The sequence below is a fragment of the Lissotriton vulgaris genome, chromosome 11 (genome assembly GCF_964263255.1).
Source record: "Lissotriton vulgaris chromosome 11, aLisVul1.2, whole genome shotgun sequence".
Classification (NCBI taxonomy): domain Eukaryota; kingdom Metazoa; phylum Chordata; class Amphibia; order Caudata; family Salamandridae; genus Lissotriton; species Lissotriton vulgaris.
In genome coordinates this window covers 106356511-106374444 of record NC_141699.1, presented here as the reverse complement: position 1 = coordinate 106374444, position 17934 = coordinate 106356511, and the positions used below count along the sequence as shown (strand labels likewise).

Sequence of the window (17934 nt, the reverse complement as noted above, 5' to 3'; positions counted from 1 at the left end):
GGGTCACAGAATTGGCTTAGTGGCTTTATAGACACACTGGGGTTGGTGGACTGTTGGAGACTGCTACACCCAGCCCAGAATCAGTACACTTTCCACTTGGGTGCACACGGTAGCCTTTCCAGGATTGATTACATTTTGATGCCAGCTGCACAGGCCCCCTCCGTAACTGAAGTTCGACATCTAGCTTGGGGACTATCCGACCACTCTCCACTGTGGCTTCGGATAGACTCGTGTGTAGGTTCGGAGGGGCGGGTAGCACCAATTAATCCGTGGTATTTCCGTAACCCTAAGACCCGCGAGGCGTTGGTCAAATCTCTTGACCAGTATTTTGTTGAGAATTTGGGATCGGTGCCTTCTGCAGTATCGCTCTGGGAGGCTTTTAAGACGGTCATCCGAGGTCATGCGTTGTCATTGATTGCTGGTGCGAAGAAGAGTAGAAATGAGGATGTAGTTAGACTCGAGACAGAGATCACCGAGCTGGAGCATGATCTGGAATTGGGCGTCACCCGTGAGAAGATGCATGTTTTGCGTCTTAAACAGCTTGACTACAGGGTGTTGGTTACGGATGCCGCAAAAGTTATGGGCAGGGAGCAGCAGGGTCGATTGTATGATGTCCGGGATAAAGCTGGCAAACGAGTTTTGCGGAACATCTCCAGGAAGTGTATTCCCCCGTATCTGATAGGCCGGAGGAAGACTCCCATTTATTGTTGCGCGACATTGCATTGCCCAGCTTATCTGATTCTGATAGAGAGTTGCTAGATGCCGTAATAACCGCAGACGAGGTGGCTCTCACTATTCGCTCTATTCGTTCGGGGAAGGCGATGGGCCCTAATGGTCTGTCTCCCCATTGAACTTTATAAACTGCGCCCCGATAAAATTGCCCCATATCTTCGTGATATGTTCTTGGAATTGCGAGATAGTGGCTCCCTTCCCCGTGATCAGCGTCTTGCAACTATAGTGGTGATTCATAAGGAAGGGAAACCAAGGGACCGCTGCGCCTCTTATAGGCCTATATCACTCCTTAATGCGGAACCCAAGATTCTTGCTAAGTTATTGGCCAATCGTGTAATAAAGGTGATTAGTGACTTGATTCATCCAGACCAGTCCGGTTTCATCCCGCGTCGAAATACGGCCCTGAATCTGCGACGTTTGCATGGTGTTCTCTCGAGGACTTCGTCATTGGGTGAGTCGGCCATCTTGGCCTCCTTGGATGCCACAATGGCTTTTGATACGGTGGAGTGGCCGTATTTGTGGGCTGTACTTGCCAAGTTTGGTTTTGGTCCTGGCTTCATTAGATGGGTCAGGCTCCTCTATGAAGACCTGTTGGCACAGGTTGTGGTGAATAGTCGTGTCTCTGAGCCCTTCGCTCTTGGAAGGGGTACAAGGCAGGGTTGTCCATTATCTCCGCTCTTATTTGCTCTTGCTCTTGAGCCCCTTGCTGCTTGGATTAGATGGGAACCGTCGATGAAGGGTATTCAGTGGGCCCCATACCTCGAAGATTGTATTTCGCTCTACGCGGACGATATACTGTTGTACCTGACTTCGCCCCGGAAGTCGTTAATTGTTTTGTTTGATGTCCTCACCTCCTTTGGTATGAATTCAGTTCTAGTCATTAATTGGACTAAATCCTACTTATACGTCCTCTCGGGAGATGTCCTCCTTTTGCCCCGTGATTGTCCCATCGAGGTTACACAGACGGGTTTTAAGTATCTTGGGGTTTATATATCATTGAACCTGGCTGCCCGATATGAACAGAATTTGCTCCCGCCGCTAACCCGGTTGAAGCTGGACGTGGTGCGCTGGCGCAAGCTGCCGCTTTCACCGCTCAGTTGTGCAGCGCTCTTTAAGATGATGTCGTTGCCACGCTTTCTGTATGCTCTTCAGAACACATTTGATGTAATTCCCACAAGCTATTTTCGGATTATTGAGGGTCTCCAGAGGAAGTTGATCTGGTATGGGCGTTCGCGTATCGCCCTCGCCAAGCTGATGCTTCCATGGTATGATGGTGGTATCGCTCTCCCTGACATCAAACGGTATTACTGGGCATCTCAATTGGGGGCCATTAATCATGGCATGTATGGTCCCGGATTGAACCCTGCGTTTGCCATGGACAGGTGGCTGTTGCCGGGGGCGATTATTATAGAGTGCTTTATTCTAGATTAGATGGAGGGAAGCTCTCCGGGCCCACAAAGATTGCTGTAAGGGTTTGGCACTGCGCAAACACTGCTATGGGTTGGAAGGATCTACTGACCCGAGCAACCCCACTTTTTGCTTCCGAGAAGCTGGGTAACTTGTGGAAAACAAAAGGATTTGAGAAATGGGATATGATCGGTATCAGTAAGGTGGGTGACAGGGGCGTGGCTTAGCAAGCCACGATGGCGGCTGTGTCCTGCTGAGGCTCCGCGATCGGGCTAGCATCTTGCCCAGTTCCTGAGATCGCCGGGAGCCTCAACCTACAGCAACAACACCGGTAATGCTCACCTGCACTGGGGCGTCTTCTGGGTGAGCTGCGAAGGCTGCCGGCGAGCAGCACACACCGGAACGTCTCCTGCCGGTGCCGAGCGCCAGGCCCTAAAATGGCGGACGCGGCTCCGTCTCATTGATATATACGCCGCCGAGAGCCTGTTCCTAGGGCGGCGACCCTGGGCCACGCGGACAGCCGGCGGCTACGGAGGTCCCGGGAGAACGGAGTGACCGGCCCACGGGGATGTACTCCGGACCAAGCTCCTTCCACAGCGGCACTTCGGCCGCCAGACTGGAGCTCCACTGCACCGGCGCCCCGGCACAAATGGGAGCCTGACCTGACCCCAGCACCGGCCAGCCCGCCGCCGCGGATCACGAGGCACCAGTGGATGAGCCGCCTGCACAGCGCTGCGCCCTCCGGACATCCGTGGTCTTCACCTGGGGGTGGTGAGTGCCAATCCTTCTCCCCCCCTCCGTGGATCCCGACGCCGGCGTCCCAACGGCCTCCTGCCTCCTCTGGGGCCCATAAGGGGGTCGCGGATCACATCGCCCCTTGGTCAGGGAGGCTAGAACGCTCCTGCCGCCACGAGCAACTCGGCGGACCCGAGTGCCTGACTCCAAGATGGCGCCCGCGGGGACCTGGGCACCGTGACAGGCGCGAGCCCCAACCTGGGAACAGGGGTGCTCCCCCGAACCTGAGGCGGTAGCACACCATATCGAAGACGTCCGCTGCCCCGGACCCCCCCCAGGCCCCTACCACCTGACCCTCGGCCCCCAGGATCGGCAAAGAAACTGCGCCACACGCCGAAGGGGGAGAGGGCAAGAGCCGGCTGCACCCGAGATACCTTGTCTCCTGGGGAACCTGGACAGTGGAGGAAGAGCCCCCTGATGACACGCTCCCGTGGGCACCCGCACGGCCTCCTGACGCCAGTGCTGCCATCCCCAGCAGCCGCAAGCCGCCACTAACACTCCGAACCAGTGGGGGTTCCCCGGGGTGAACCAGTGCCTGCCCCAGGACCGAGAAAGACTGGGAGACCAGCCTGCACTGAGCTGCCGCCCACCCGGATACATTGAGAGATGGCGGTCTGCCGATCACGGGGTCCACGGGGGTCGGGGCCCTTTCGGCTGCACTCATGGGGAAACTGAAGGCCTCGCAGGTGACGGCTGTCCCTGAAACAGCCATCGAGAAGATGCCACACACAAGGACGTGGACGCAAGCCAACACGTCGCAAACCGACCCCACGCTATCGGCGAAATTGGATCAGGTGTTGGCGGCAATTGAACTATCCCGCCTTTCGATGGAGGAGAGATTGGGCGTCCTGACGACGGACATCAGCTTAATCCGTGACGACCACCACAAGTTGGCGGACAGGGTGAAGGAAGGAGAACGGATTGTGACCGAGCTACAGCCCACGGTGAAAACGCAGGATGCAGACATGAAGGAGGTCCTGCATCGCGTGGCGGTCCTCGAGGAACGCACAGTGGATTTGGAGGGACGCTCGAGACGATGCAACATCCGCGTCCTGGGCCTGCCGGAGGGAATCGAAAATTCGGACCCTCTGACCTACATGGAGTCATGGACCAGATCATTTACCCCGGAAGCGGAACGGTTGGCATACTTCTCCATTGAAAGAGCCCATAGGGTCCCGGCCCGGGCACCCAAGCCAGGCCTTCCTCCACGACCCATGTTGGCTAAATTCCTGCACTTCCGAGACTGCGATGCGGTGCTTCGTGCGGCCCGGACGGCGGGCCCTCTACAGGTGGAAGACAAACAAGTCATGGTGTTCCCGGACTATGCCCGAGAAGTCCAGCAGCAGCGATCCACCTTTCTGGAAGTCAAAAGGCGCCTCCGCGCAAATGATCTTCAATACTCCTTGCTATTCCCGGCCCGCCTTAAAGTGCTTCACAAAGGGAAGGCTCTCTTCTTCAACACAGCGGAGGAAGCGCAGGACTGGACTGCGTTTCACTGCCCACTAATCCCTAAACCCGGACCCCAGAGGACACGCAACAACGGCTTAAGACGATCCAGAAGACGGGGCGCGAGCCATGCCCGATCGGGCCGCCCCAAAAGCCAGGCATCCTCCCCCACGGGCTCACCCGACCTCACGCAAATCATGCAGGAGCGACAAGACGCCTTACGGGCGGTGACCGAACTGCACACATCACCCCCGGCATCAGATCTGGAAGGTCAACCGCACCTGTTCACCCCTGAGAAAGACCGGAACAGTGATGGAACTATGTCGGGGTTCGGCCCAATCTCTTCCCCCCTCGTTGCGGCACACACATTGGACGCTACCCTGGCCAGCCAACCTAACACCTCTTCGTGATGGATGGACTGTCAACTGCAATATCCTTCTCATGGTTGCCTACTGTATTGCGCGACATCTAGGAGCCTAGACTGCTTAACCAGATAACTGTATGCGCTAGCGAGCGATAGACATCTCTCCTGCAAGAGCCCGACCTGCGCACAAGCCCAGCCCAGCAGCGACACACGCTGCCACCCCCGCTGATTCCTGTTGTATTTCTCCCCTAGTGGGACACTAGTTTGGATATGCCACCCCCGGTGATATATCCTCAGTATTGGGACTGTTACCCACCCAAGGTTCTACCTGTTGTTAATCCCATTAGTTCCTCCTCCACGATTGTGGAAGCTTGGCGCGCAGGAGCACACGCGACACATAAGCACTGGCGGCCCTCTGGGACTGTTGGAGGGTCCCTTTCCCGACCACGACACCCTAAGGATGGCGGTCCCACAATCAGACATTAATGTCCTTACACTGAACGTACGAGGCCTACACACGAGGCCTACACACGCCCAGCAAACGCTACTCTGTTTACTCCTACATTAAGCGCATGTCAGCTAGTATTGCATTTCTGCAAGAGACGCACATTAACGCTACGGAACTCACTCGTTTGCAGGCCAAATGGCGAGGGATCTTTTGTGCCACACAATACTCAGCATTTGCGCACGGCGCATTAATCTGGGTCAGACCGGGCACTCCCTTCCGGGTGCTTCGGCGGGTAGTGGATAGAGAGGGCAGATATGCACTTCTGGAGGGCATACTAGACGGACAGGGAATCCTCCTTGGCAGCATCTACGCCCCTAATACGGACCAGGATAAATTCTGGGACCACCTCACAGGAATTTTGGCCCAATTCACCACAGTTCCGTGGGTGCTGGGAGGTGACTATAACTGCACGCTAGACCCCACCCTAGACCGCTCGCACCCTCCACCCGCACACTCCCCAGTCCCCCGGCAAGCAGAGCTCTTCAGGGCATGGACCACACATTGGGCGCTCACTGACGCATGGCGACACCTACACCCACTGGCTCGCATTTACTCATTCCACTCGATCCCACACAACCTCCGGGTCCGACTAGACCAATTCTTATGCTCTGCACCAATCCTCCCTAAGATAACATCTACAGATTACCTAGGTCGGATCCTCTCAGATCATGACGCCCACATCCTTCGCTTGACCTGGCGCCCCCCACACCCGCCAGTCCCCACCTGGCGCCTCCCTAGAGATTGCCTATCAGACCCAGTCTTTAGAGACGCACACAAAACCAGCATACAATATTACTTCACACACAACACGAACACGGCATCGTCGGTACTGGTGGAGTGGGACGCGTTTAAAGTAGTGGCAAGGGGAGAATGCATCAAACAGGTAGTAGGGGTTCGCCGCACATTGGAACGGACACTCCTATCCTCAGAGCAGAATTTAGCCGCACTCACTAAACGGCCTGACGACTCGGAGGAACACGCCGTGCTCACGGCCGAGGCAAAGACAATATATCAGACTGCCTGCGCTGATCTCCAAAAATACAACTTTAGGGCTTACGCCACTAGGGTGCATAAAGACAGAGACAAAACGGGGGCACTACTAGCCTGGATGGCGAGGCAGGACACCGAAATCAAGCCAATCACGGATATTATCAATCCGGAAGGTGTGCTGGTGCGTTCACAGGCCGAGATCTTTCTGGCGTTCCAGCGCCACTATGCACAAGTGTACGGGACCCCTACCCAGTGCTCCCCGTCATCTGTGGATCGTTTTTTAGTCCCGCTGACGTTACCCGCGATATCGGATGATGACAAGCGCACACCCGACGCCAAGATAGCGCCCTCAGACATCACCCAAGCGATACGTGCCATGTCTCGGAATAAAGCGCCGGGACTGGATGGCTTCCCACTAGAATACTACTCGACATTCTCTCCCCTAGTGGTCCCCCGACTATCTCGGATGTTCGGGGCATCCCTTCATCTAGGGAGGCTACCCCAGTCACTGCGGGAGTCCGTGATTGTCACCTTTCCCAAACCCCACAGGGACCCACTTCACATGGGGTCGTATCGTCCCATCATGCTCCTGTCGGCTGACTGCAAGTCCTAGGGAAAATGCTGGCTGATCGGTATGCACAGGTCATACGCCCACTAATCCACCCCGACCAATGCGGCTTCGTTCCGGGGAGGAACACCTCCCAGAACCTCCGCCGAGTCTTCCATGTCCAGGATCAGGTACGAGACAGATTTCCCCGCGCCGCCTGCCTCATTATGGACCTGGAGAAGGCGTTCGACACCCTCACCTGGCCCGTCTATTCTCAGTCCTGCGGGGCCTCAACATCGGCCCGACACTCACGGCATACACACGCCTTCTGTACACCGATCTGACCACGCGTGTTCGTATCGGGAAACGCATATCACCGGCGTTTGGAGTTTGGCGAGGCACAAGACAAGGGCGCCCCCTGTCACCTCTCTTATTCGCGCTGGCAGTCGAGCCGCTGGCGGTTCGGCTGCGCCTGGAGGGTGTGAACTGGGGCATTCCGCTTGCAGACGGCACACATTGCGTCTCCATGTACGCGGACGACCTTCTCATATACGTCCGAGACATCGAGACAGACCTGGCCCCCATAGGGGTAACGCTGGCGGAATTTGCAGACGCCTCGGGACTCCAGGTGAACTGGGACAAGTCCACAGTCTAACCCTTTCACTCGAGCCTACCCCCCAGGGAAGTCGAGCTCGGACCGCATAAACTCTCCTGGTCCGCAGAAGCTCCCCGGTACCTTGGTGTCCGCCTGTACCATTCTCCAGCAGACATCTTTGAGGGTAACCACCGCAAAGCACTCGCAAGCCTGCGTAGGCTGTTGCCTTCTGGAATAAACTCCCGCTAGCCCCAATAGGACGGATAGCCCTGGCTAAAATGGTGATGCTTCCCCGACTCCTTTACCACTTCACAAATTTACCGGTAGTGCCACCCAGGTCCTTCTTCCGCGACGTCGACTCCCTCCTAGGAACCCTTATCTGGGGCGCAGGCCGACACAGGGTTGCCCTGAAAACCCTCCAACTTCCCACAACGCAAGGTGGGCTTGGAGCCCCGTCCTTCGAGTCTTATTTCCTCGCGGCGCAGCTCCAATGGCTGTCATACTGGACGGCGGACCGTTACCCCCAAGAGACTTTTACCCCGACCGGCAGAGTCACAACCCCGGAACTCACCCGTCTTCTCCTCCCGGGCACCAAGCCACGGCGAACATACCCCCTCCAGGTAGCGATAGCGCGCCGGTGCATGATGCGGATCCACCAGATATCCCCCAGTAGGCCTCCGTACTCCCCGCTGCTACCGTTGATAGGCAGCCCCAGGCAGGACTTCTACTTCACAGCTCCACTGTTCACCGAATGGTCGCACTGTGGCATCACAGATATGGAGTCGCTCTTTGAGGAAGGCCAGCTGAAATCACTCGACCGACTGGTCGCTGAATACGGGCTCCACCAGGTCAATTCCTCAGATACAGACAGTTGCTCGATGGGTACCGGCCCCATTATAATCTCCGAACTGGCGAGCCAGACACGCATCCAGTAATACATACTATCCTACATATGGGAGTGGGACTCCACTTGGTCACCTGGCTATATAAATCTATCCGGGAACTCTCACACGCTCCCCTGACAACCCTACGTGCTACATGGGAGGAGGACATAGGTCGCGCACTACACGACTCAGAATGGACTAAAGCACTCGAGGCCCCATAACGCGTATCTAGGAACGCCCGCTTCAAAAACATCCAATACTATATTTTACACAGGGCATACCTCACCCCAGTGCGCTTGCAGAAGTTCTATCCCTCCACACCATTCCTATGCCCCAGATGTTGCTCCCCTGCTGCAGATTTTCGACACATGTTTTGGAGTTGTTCCAACCTTCATCCCTTATGGCGGGCGGTGCACGGAACACTTCGGAACTCACAGGTCTCACCACACTAGCCACCTGGGAGTCGAGCGCACTAGGCATCTTTCATGTCCGTAAGCGAGAACCAGTGCATAGACGCTTCGTGTCCTTAGCGCTCCTGTTGGCGAACAGATGCATAGCCATGCACTGGCGATCCCCGGAGGGTCCCCCTATAGCAGCATGGACAGGGGCGTAAGTGGGCGGCGGCGGAAGAGGATGCTCTTAGGGAGGAAGAAGCCAGGGGCGCGCGAAAAATTCCCATTTCCATGGAATGGGCCATGCTCCTTCATAGCTTCAGACAGTCCTTGCGTGCAGGAGACCCACCTACTCCTCCCCCCCCGCCCGAGAGGGCCAGTAGTCTCTACCTGGTGTCAACCATCCCAGGGCCGCATCCCGGTACCCCATGCATCCTGGTCAATTCTCATCTATCATACCACCCATCCCACCACTCACATACACGGGATGTATCCACCCCCTGTCCGTCCCTCTCCCCCCTTGGAGTGCAAACTGGAAAGCCCAGTGCCCCCCCCCCGACGCCCGTCACCAGTATCCCCCTACCTGGACCCTGCTAGCGCCCACATGCTTCCCTCCCACAGTTTTGTCCCCCCCCCCCGTTCTCTGGTAGTACCACTATACGAACTGTACAGACCCCGATCCTACGCCCCTTGAGGCGGGAACTTACATGCCTGCTATTATTCTCCGTCCCCTTGGCGGTGCACGTTCACTGTCTCCCAGCCTGCAGACATATTTGCTCGATCTGTACTGTTTAATGGAGGAAATGCCTACTTGTACCAGTTGTATAAAACAAGAAAACGTTGCGCGCCTAGCTGATCGTGGCTGAATGTTGACGCCACGTCAGCAGATGATTTACACTGTACTCATATACTTTGATGCAACAATAAAAAAACATTTTAAAAAAAAATAAAAAAAATCAGTAAGGTGGGTGACCTCTGGGTAAAAGGCAAGTTTAAAACTTTTGAGGAATTGAAGGCCGAGTTCCAACTTAGTGATGGGGAATATTTTCGATATGCTCAGGTCCGCCATGCCTTGCATTTGGTTTTTACTGAGAGTGCGGATATTCCGGAGTACTCTCCGCTTGAGGATAGAATACTGGATGGTCATGTGCCAGATAGTACTATCTCTTTGATCTATAAAAAGCTGATCAATGGTAGGACTGACCTGTTGGTGCTCCTCCGGGACGTATGGACCCGAGACGGTCTTGAATTAGACGATGAGGATTGGCAGTCTGCAATCTCTTCCAGAGGCGGTCACGATTCCGGCCCGTCTCCGGTTTGTGCAACTTAAAATCCTGCATAGAGTCTATGTGATTGGCCCACGCTTGATTAGAATGGGTTATTCGGAAGATGGTCTTTGTAAGCGTGGTTGTGGGCTGCTAGGGACGTTACTACATATAATATGGGAGTGTCCTGCAATAGCTGCTTTGGACTGGGATACACAATAAGATGGAGGAGACTACTGGTATTGATCTGCTGCCCGAGGCTAGACGTTGTCTCCTGAATGTTTGGGAACCAACTGACTATAATGTTGCACAGACGCAGTGGGCAACCCTGGGAAATATGGTGGCTAAGAGAGACACAGCGCAGTTGTGGGGTTCCCAGAGGCCACCCACGGTCGAGGCTTGGATGGAAAGCATGGATTGGTGCATGTTTAGGGAGAAGACGGTCTATGTGGCACGGGGGCGACCCAGGAAATGGGTAAGATATGGGGTCATTGGAACACTTACCGTGGAGATATTTGCACTCCTCCTCTTATGGATGTCCCTGAAGCTCCACTTTCTCCCTGACCTGCCATTCCTCGTAATGCAATATTTATATCCCGGTTTTGAACCCGTCTCTCCCCTGCTCCCATCCCCTAATATGATTTGTACACCTTATTGTATGGAATTTTTATTCCTCCTTCCGCATTCGGACTGATAACCTATTGAATTGTGTTTACTGCCTTGTTTGTTTTTATTTTCAATAAAAAAGATTTACAAAAAAAAACAACTTTGCTGAGAGGGCTGGATGTAAACTTATCCGTGCAGTGACTTTGACTATACGCAAGGAGTCATACCCACAACAGCCGGGTCTAGAAGGAAGAACTACAGAGTGACTTTAGAAATGCTCCTCTCCAAATTGAAATCATGAGCAGAGACAACACCAAAATGTAGTCCTAAACCCCTGTCTAGTACAACGACTTCAGAAATACCAGATCTAAAAACACGACTTCTACAAAACCTCAGCCATATATTTCACAATAATAAAATCCGGCTGGTGCTGTTACCTCTGGAATACTTTGCTCTCAAACCCAGCCAGCAGTGATACCATCAAATCTTAACCCCATCTTATGACAGTGCTCCCCAAGCATGGGCTTTAGTCTGGAGAGGTTTGGTGTGGGCAGAGGACAGTGCAGCGGAAGAACTTGCTGCCTGGTTGGCCATTCCAAAGCGGTGGCACCCGCGCACGGATACACAGTGTCAGCGTACTGGTGTCACCGAAGTAACACACCACATCCCTTGAATCCCCAGTCTAGGGCTTGCTCTCGGCACAGTATATCTGGTGGATACAGCAGCAACCTGGCCTCTTTCAGTCAGCAGCACAAAGAAACTCACCATCCCAGGAGAGTAAATTAATCTGCCACAACTACCAGTGGTAGGCAGGGCCAATTTGTCATCTGACAGCACCAACTGATAAACAAAGGGAGGCAGCTACAAGCACCTATCTTAGGTGGAAAATGTTATTACTACTGAGGGGGGAGAGTGAAAGACAATACCATATTTTAATAACCTGTTTTGAACCGAGTCATGGAGAATCTAATAACATTAATTATAAACCTATTACTCTACTTCTGTATTTTGCAAAAATCCCGGAGAGCTGGGTAAATGCACAGCTAGCTTCTTAGAGTCAGGAAAAGGGTTTATTTAATAAGCACCAATCTGGATTCAGATCCTGCCTTGGCACTGAAACCATACGTACAGTGGCTACCAATGACATCCGCATGATCTTGGATGGAGGAAGTTAGTTTGGGGGCATTCATCCTCTTTGCTTTGTCAGCCGCCTTCGATACGGTTTCTCATGCTATTTTACTGAACAGGTCATTTGCTATGGGTCTGAGAGACAAGCAAATCAGAGGGTTTGAATCCTTTCTGGAAAATAGAACTCAGGCAGTCTAAATGGCAAACGTTCACTCAGATTTTAAAGATATTGCTTGTGGTGTTCCTTAGAGCTCTGCTCTCATCCCCACTATTTTTAATATTTATGTTGCTCCCCTGGCAGAACTGATTGCCTCTTTTGGCTTTCAATTTTATGGCTGTGTGGATAATACCCAAATAATCATGCGCATGGAGGGCAACATTTCCCAACTCCAGAAGAAGTTGGAGGCTGTTTGATCAAGGTAGCTAGTTGGATAAATGCCGATTCTCTCCGGCTAAATTCAGATGAAACTGAGGATGTTATATTTGGCAATCCTTCAATCTGGCCCTCTATGTGGTGGCCCAACTGTTAGGGGAATGTCCGGAACCAGCATCCACTGCCCGTAATCTGGGCATGCTATTTGATAGCAAACTCTCACTTGATTTTCATAATAATAAATTAATGTCTACGTGCTTCCTGCTAAATAAGAGCCTCCCTTGTATTCCTCAACAGTCTTGATAGCTGTTGGGGCAAACCCTGGTTCAAGCCGAGAGGACTATTGCAATGCTCTTTATGTTGGGCCTACGGATTACCTTACAAAGAGGTTACGATTTATACAGGATGCTGCAGCTAGGTTGATGTTTGGAGAGGTCTGTTTCACAGCTTATCGTCTTTACCTGGCCAGTTACACTGGCTCCCTTTTCATATGAGATGACTGTTCAAGGCCCTTTGCGTGCTGCATGGTTCGTACGGCATTTTACCCAGTTGCAAGGGCTTCGTACATATCTGATATGTTTAAAAAGTACGTTCCACCCAGACTGCCTTGCTCAACCCTCGACTGACTGATCAAAGGACCTGAATACCAGAGAGCAAGATTGGGACGGTGGGCTTTTTCTGTGTTTACAGCACAGACATAGTTACGCCTAGCCCCAAATGTCTTGAAATTTCGCAGGGCCCTAGGAACCCATTTGTTTACATAGGCTTTGCCTGGAGCCATTGAGCATGCGAGTTGCTGTATAGAGTGTTTAATTTTGCTAGCGCCAGGACATCCGCGGGAAATTGCGTGCTCTAAAAAACGAATAAATAAATCATTTCAGGTGAACAATCCTCTTGCCATTCTGGGGGAGGGGATCATTATGTCCCCTTAATATTTAATAATACAAGCATGGTTGGAAGGTGGCTGCGCACCCCTGGCGTGGACAATTAAAAATTGAAATGATTTGTTGTCATTTATCCTTAAAAATGTTTCAAATAATTAATATCATATTCAAAAGGCAGGGGGCTTTTAAGCCTCTACATCTTGTGCTTTTATTATGGAGTTTATTTGTAAAAACAGTGAACAGGTGGTTGATTGTGGGTCTTTTGTGGACTGATGAGTGGTAGGGGCCAGTGGCTAGCAGTCCATCCTGCTCACAATGATCTCACAACTGTACCCGGCTTAGGGCACTTATCTGTTTTCTTGCAATGCGGTGACCTGAAACCTGCCAGCCGAAGTACTCCGCTTACCTCCCCACATTGTGGTTTGCCAGAAGATAAAACACCTCGGTGGTCTTTTGCCGAACGGTCCTGTTTTCATCAGTTAGTAGATGTTTCAGCGTTTCCAAGAAACCTAGAATCAAAGCAAATTCATGCTTAGTGTCATTAAAACCTTTGCTTTCATTTGAAAGGTAAAAAACTATAAGTCAATAGGTTTGGACAACTGTGTAGCAGCAGCACAAACTCATTCAATGAATCATTACCAGTGTCAAAGTAAAACATGACTGCCCAGCCACAGCATCTTCCACATAAACATGATTGTGATGCGCATTCCATGTAAACTAGCATCTGCTGCATGATTCATATATTCTAAAGTTTATTTTTTTTTGCTCAAACGCATCAAAAGTTAAGAATTGTTTCACACACATGCTGCAAAAGACACTTTTCGAAAGTTAATTGGTCACTTTCAGCTGTTGATTACTGAAATTAGCCTTTTAAACAGGTGAAAATGTACCCAGATTGTGTAAACATCTACAAATAATGGCGTGGGGAAGGGCTTTTTTCTACGGCAGGAGGCAAAACCTTAAATGATTAGTAATTGAAACAGTCTGACTAGGTTGCTTACTTATTTGTCATAATTTTATTTATTTCATTATTAACCTATAATTCATGGTAAATCACAGAGCTCCTTGAATACAGCCTATGGGATTGTTCTGCAGCTTGGGCTCACATCAGGGGTTACAAAAAAGATAGTATATCTGACCTGGAACTCTGGTATCAGTGCAGCAATGTATTGGTGTGTTTTTTCACTGCTCACTTTCTGCATGAGTACATTACATAGTGGTGGTCACCACTGTATAGCTATAGTTTGGTCAGAGTTTTTAGATGAAGAGCCTTTATTGTTTTGCTGATAACTTTGGAGCCATTTGACAAATCTTCACAAAACATTCCAAAAATCTCCATTAATTTCAGCTCCTTCTTGGAAGATTCACATTGATCCTTCAACTAGGGGCCAATAAAAATCGGGCTCCAAATACATTGATTTCCAAAACACACATTGTGATTGGCAGGCGTCAACCTGAGGGAAAAGGTGCGGCCCCCACTTTGGACTCATTTAACCCCCCGGCCCACGGGCTGCGCACAGCTAGTGGTTGGCCATGCCCTGGGTCCAAACTCCTGCAGGCAGCCAACCCCTTGCCACAGGGCCAACCGCCCATACAAGGCCAACACAGACATTCATACCTCCCCTCCCCGGGACTGCAGCAAAAAAAATCTGTAAAAAAATGTTGGACCCCCTATAAAGTCCAGGTGGTCAGGGTACCCCTGGCTCTGTCAGGTCTGGAGTAGAATTGCTGTCAGTGTGACTCCTATTCTATTTCCTGGTTTGTGTCCACTGTCTTTGGTTGTGCTCAGTGGTCTCCTTAGTCATTTTTAATACACACCTTCCTTACCCATTCTACTCACATCTCCTCATCCACCCTCACACTCCACATAAGTAAAAAAGAAAAGAACTCCAGTAAAGAGCCCCCTCTAGAGGTCTGTGGGGCATTGCAACGCCGGCCCAATGAGGAGCTGCCCGATGATGAAGCATGACATCCCACGAGGTGTGTGAGGTCCCCTGCTCCTAAAAGAAGCACGCACCTTGATTCACCACATTAGAAGACCTAGATACCCACAAAGAAACTGCACACTCCCTGTTCTCATAGCTGGCGGGGCACGCGTGCTGGACCTCACAAAAGGCCTGGGCTGCTCCACCCTTGTATCAATGTGTTAGAGCATTGTCATTTACAGAGATCACATTTCCATTAAAATGGTCAAAAAATGTGCACAGATGTGCAGTTTAACTGATAAAACTATACAGCACACAAACAATAATGGTTTAAAATCGGGTTTCAGTGAATATTTATCATTTGCACACTGAAGTAACATATCTTGATTCGTTTTTATCATAATAAAATCTTTGCTTTCAATGTACTTCAGAATTACAAAAAAGTTTCATTTGTGGTTTCCTAATTGCTGATATATTTGCAGATTCAATTTAAAAGAATTTACATTTTGTTGTGAGTTAGGGGAAAATGGCATTGTACAGCCTATTCTTTCGCACTTTTGTAATGCAGCAAGAGTATCATATATTTCTAGTTACAAAATCCTCTCACTTTGCAGTCACAGAAAAAAAAAGAAAATACTATTTTGATATTAAAAGTATAAGAAGCACATTGTGAGGAGGCATATCCTTCCATTTGACCTCTGTTTTAGAACACACAACAAACTTCACACAATAAAAACGATATTAAAGACATCGTATTTGCTTATTCACTTTCTGAACCAGAGCATGGTTATTTTGGTGCTGCCGCAGCACCTCCAGCACCCCCTCTTCCAGCACCCATGGTCTCAATGACAGAACAAGAAAAGCCTTCTTGGAGCAAGCTAAATACAGCTCCTAACTAAGCAACAGTGTGACAGACTATGTAATAACTGCAAAAAACACAGTTGATGGACAGAATGCAGAACAATGTCATACATTCACCCCAGTACAGAGATCTGGGCCTAAATCCATCGTTTTTTGCACTCCACACCACCCCAGTTCAGACATGGCCATATGCAAATCAGTCTGACCATGTGCCTCATGGGAACAGTACAGCCCGAACTGCCAAGCCATGCCCTCCCTGGACCAGAAACAACCTTACGAGCACCGGTTTCTGGCATTCCAGCCGTCTTCAGCCCGGCTTGCTTGAATCCAGTGGTGTGGAGAGCATGGGACTCACGTCTGAGCATACCCATCCAACTCGGGTGACAATTGCAAAAAAACACAGTTGATGGACAGAATGCAGAACAATGTCATACATTCACCCCAGTACAGAAATCTGGGCCTAAATCCATCGTTTTTTTGCACTCCCCACCACCCCAGTTCAGACATGGCCATATGCAAATCAGTCTGACCCTGTGCCTCATGGGAACAGTCCAGCCTGAACTGCCAAGCCATGCCTTCCCTGGACCGGAAACAAGCTTCCGAGGACCGGTCTCTGGCATTCCAGCCGTCTTCAGCCCGGCTTGCTTGGATCCAGTGGTGTGGAGAGCATGGGACTCACGTCTGAGCATACCCATCCCACTCGGGGTGACAATTGCAAAACACACAGTTGATGGACAGAATGCAAAACAATGTGATACATTCACCCCAGTACAGAGATCTACACTAAATCCATCGTTTTTTTGCACTCCACACCACCCCAGTTCAGACATGGCCATATGCAAATCAGTCTGACCCTGTACCTCATGGGAACAGTCCAGCCCGAACTGCCAAGCCATGCCTTCCCTGGACCGGAAACAAGCTTCCGAAGACCGGTTTCTGGTTTCCAGTCGTCTTCAGCCCGGCTTGCTTAAATCCAGTGGTGTGGAGAGCATAGGACTCACGTCTGAGCATACCCATCTCACTCGGGGTGACAATTGCAAAAAACACAGTTGATGGACAGAATGCAGAACAATGTCATACATTCACCCCAGTACAGAGATCTGGGCCTAAAACCATCGTTTTTTTGCACTACACACCACCCCAGTTCAGACATGGCCATATGCAAATCAGTCTGACCCTGTGCCTCATGGGAATAGTCCAGCCCGAACTGCCAAGCCATGCCTTCCCTGGACTGGAAACAAGCTTCCGAGGACCGGTTTCTGGCATTCCATCCGTCTTCAGCCTGGCTTGTTTGAATCCAGTGGTGTGGAGAGCATGGGACTCACGTCTGAGCATACCCATCCCACTCGGGGTGACAATTGCAAAAAACACAGTTGATGGACAGAATGCAGAGCAATGTCATACATTCACCCCAGTACAGAGATCTGGGCCTAAATCCATTGTTTGTTTGCACTCCATACCACCCCAGTTCAGACATGGCCATATGCAAATCAGTCTTACCATGTGCCTCATGGGAACAGTCCAGCCCGAAATGCCAAGCCATGCCTTCCCTGGACCGTAAACAAGCTTCCGAGGACCGGTTTCTGGCATTCCAGCTGTCTTCAGCCCGGCTTGCTTGAATCCAGTGGTGTGGAGAGCATGGGACTCCCGTCTGAACGTCTGAACTGAGGTGGTGTGCAGTGCAAAAAAACGATGGATTTAGGCCCAGATCTCTGTACTGGGGTGAATGTACGACATTGTTCTGCATTCTGTCCATCAACTGTGGTTTTTGCATTTGTCACCCCGAGTGGGATGGGTATGCTCAGACGTGAGTCCCATGCACTCCATGTAGGAGAGTAGGGTCTGCTATCCTATGGTCACCCCAAATTTTTGCTTTTTTCTTCACTGGTTTATGACTTAATGTGGCTGTGGGCCTGCTAATCAGACCCACAGCCTGCTGTTCTCTCTCTAAATTACTGCCAATGCACTCTAGGTGCATTACGAATTGGAACTGGTTCACCTTGTTGGCCCCTGTAACAGTGTACCATAGGTACCCAGGGCATAGGTGCATCCAAGGCCTACCAGGGGCTGCAGCATGTATTGTGCCACCCCTGGCCTCCATATTTGACACAACTGGCTGATCACTCAGCTGGGGTAAGTTGGTGTAATCACCTCTTACTAAGATATAGTATCCCTATATCTATCCCTAAACTGGACACATATGTTCCTATCAGCCACTCCTATGGAAGGCCT

The 17934-nt window shown here is 51.1% G+C and overlaps 1 protein-coding gene across 1 annotated transcript in view; it reads right to left on the bottom strand.

Moving 5' to 3' along the window:
• Positions 1 to 17934, bottom strand: part of RSPH14 (radial spoke head 14 homolog) — a 590080-nt gene that overhangs the window by 521536 nt on the left and 50610 nt on the right. The window contains exon 2 of the mRNA XM_086942804.1: positions 13323 to 13425. Coding sequence (XP_086798930.1) covers positions 13323 to 13425 — 103 coding nt within the window. The remainder of the gene's footprint in view (positions 1 to 13322; positions 13426 to 17934) is intronic.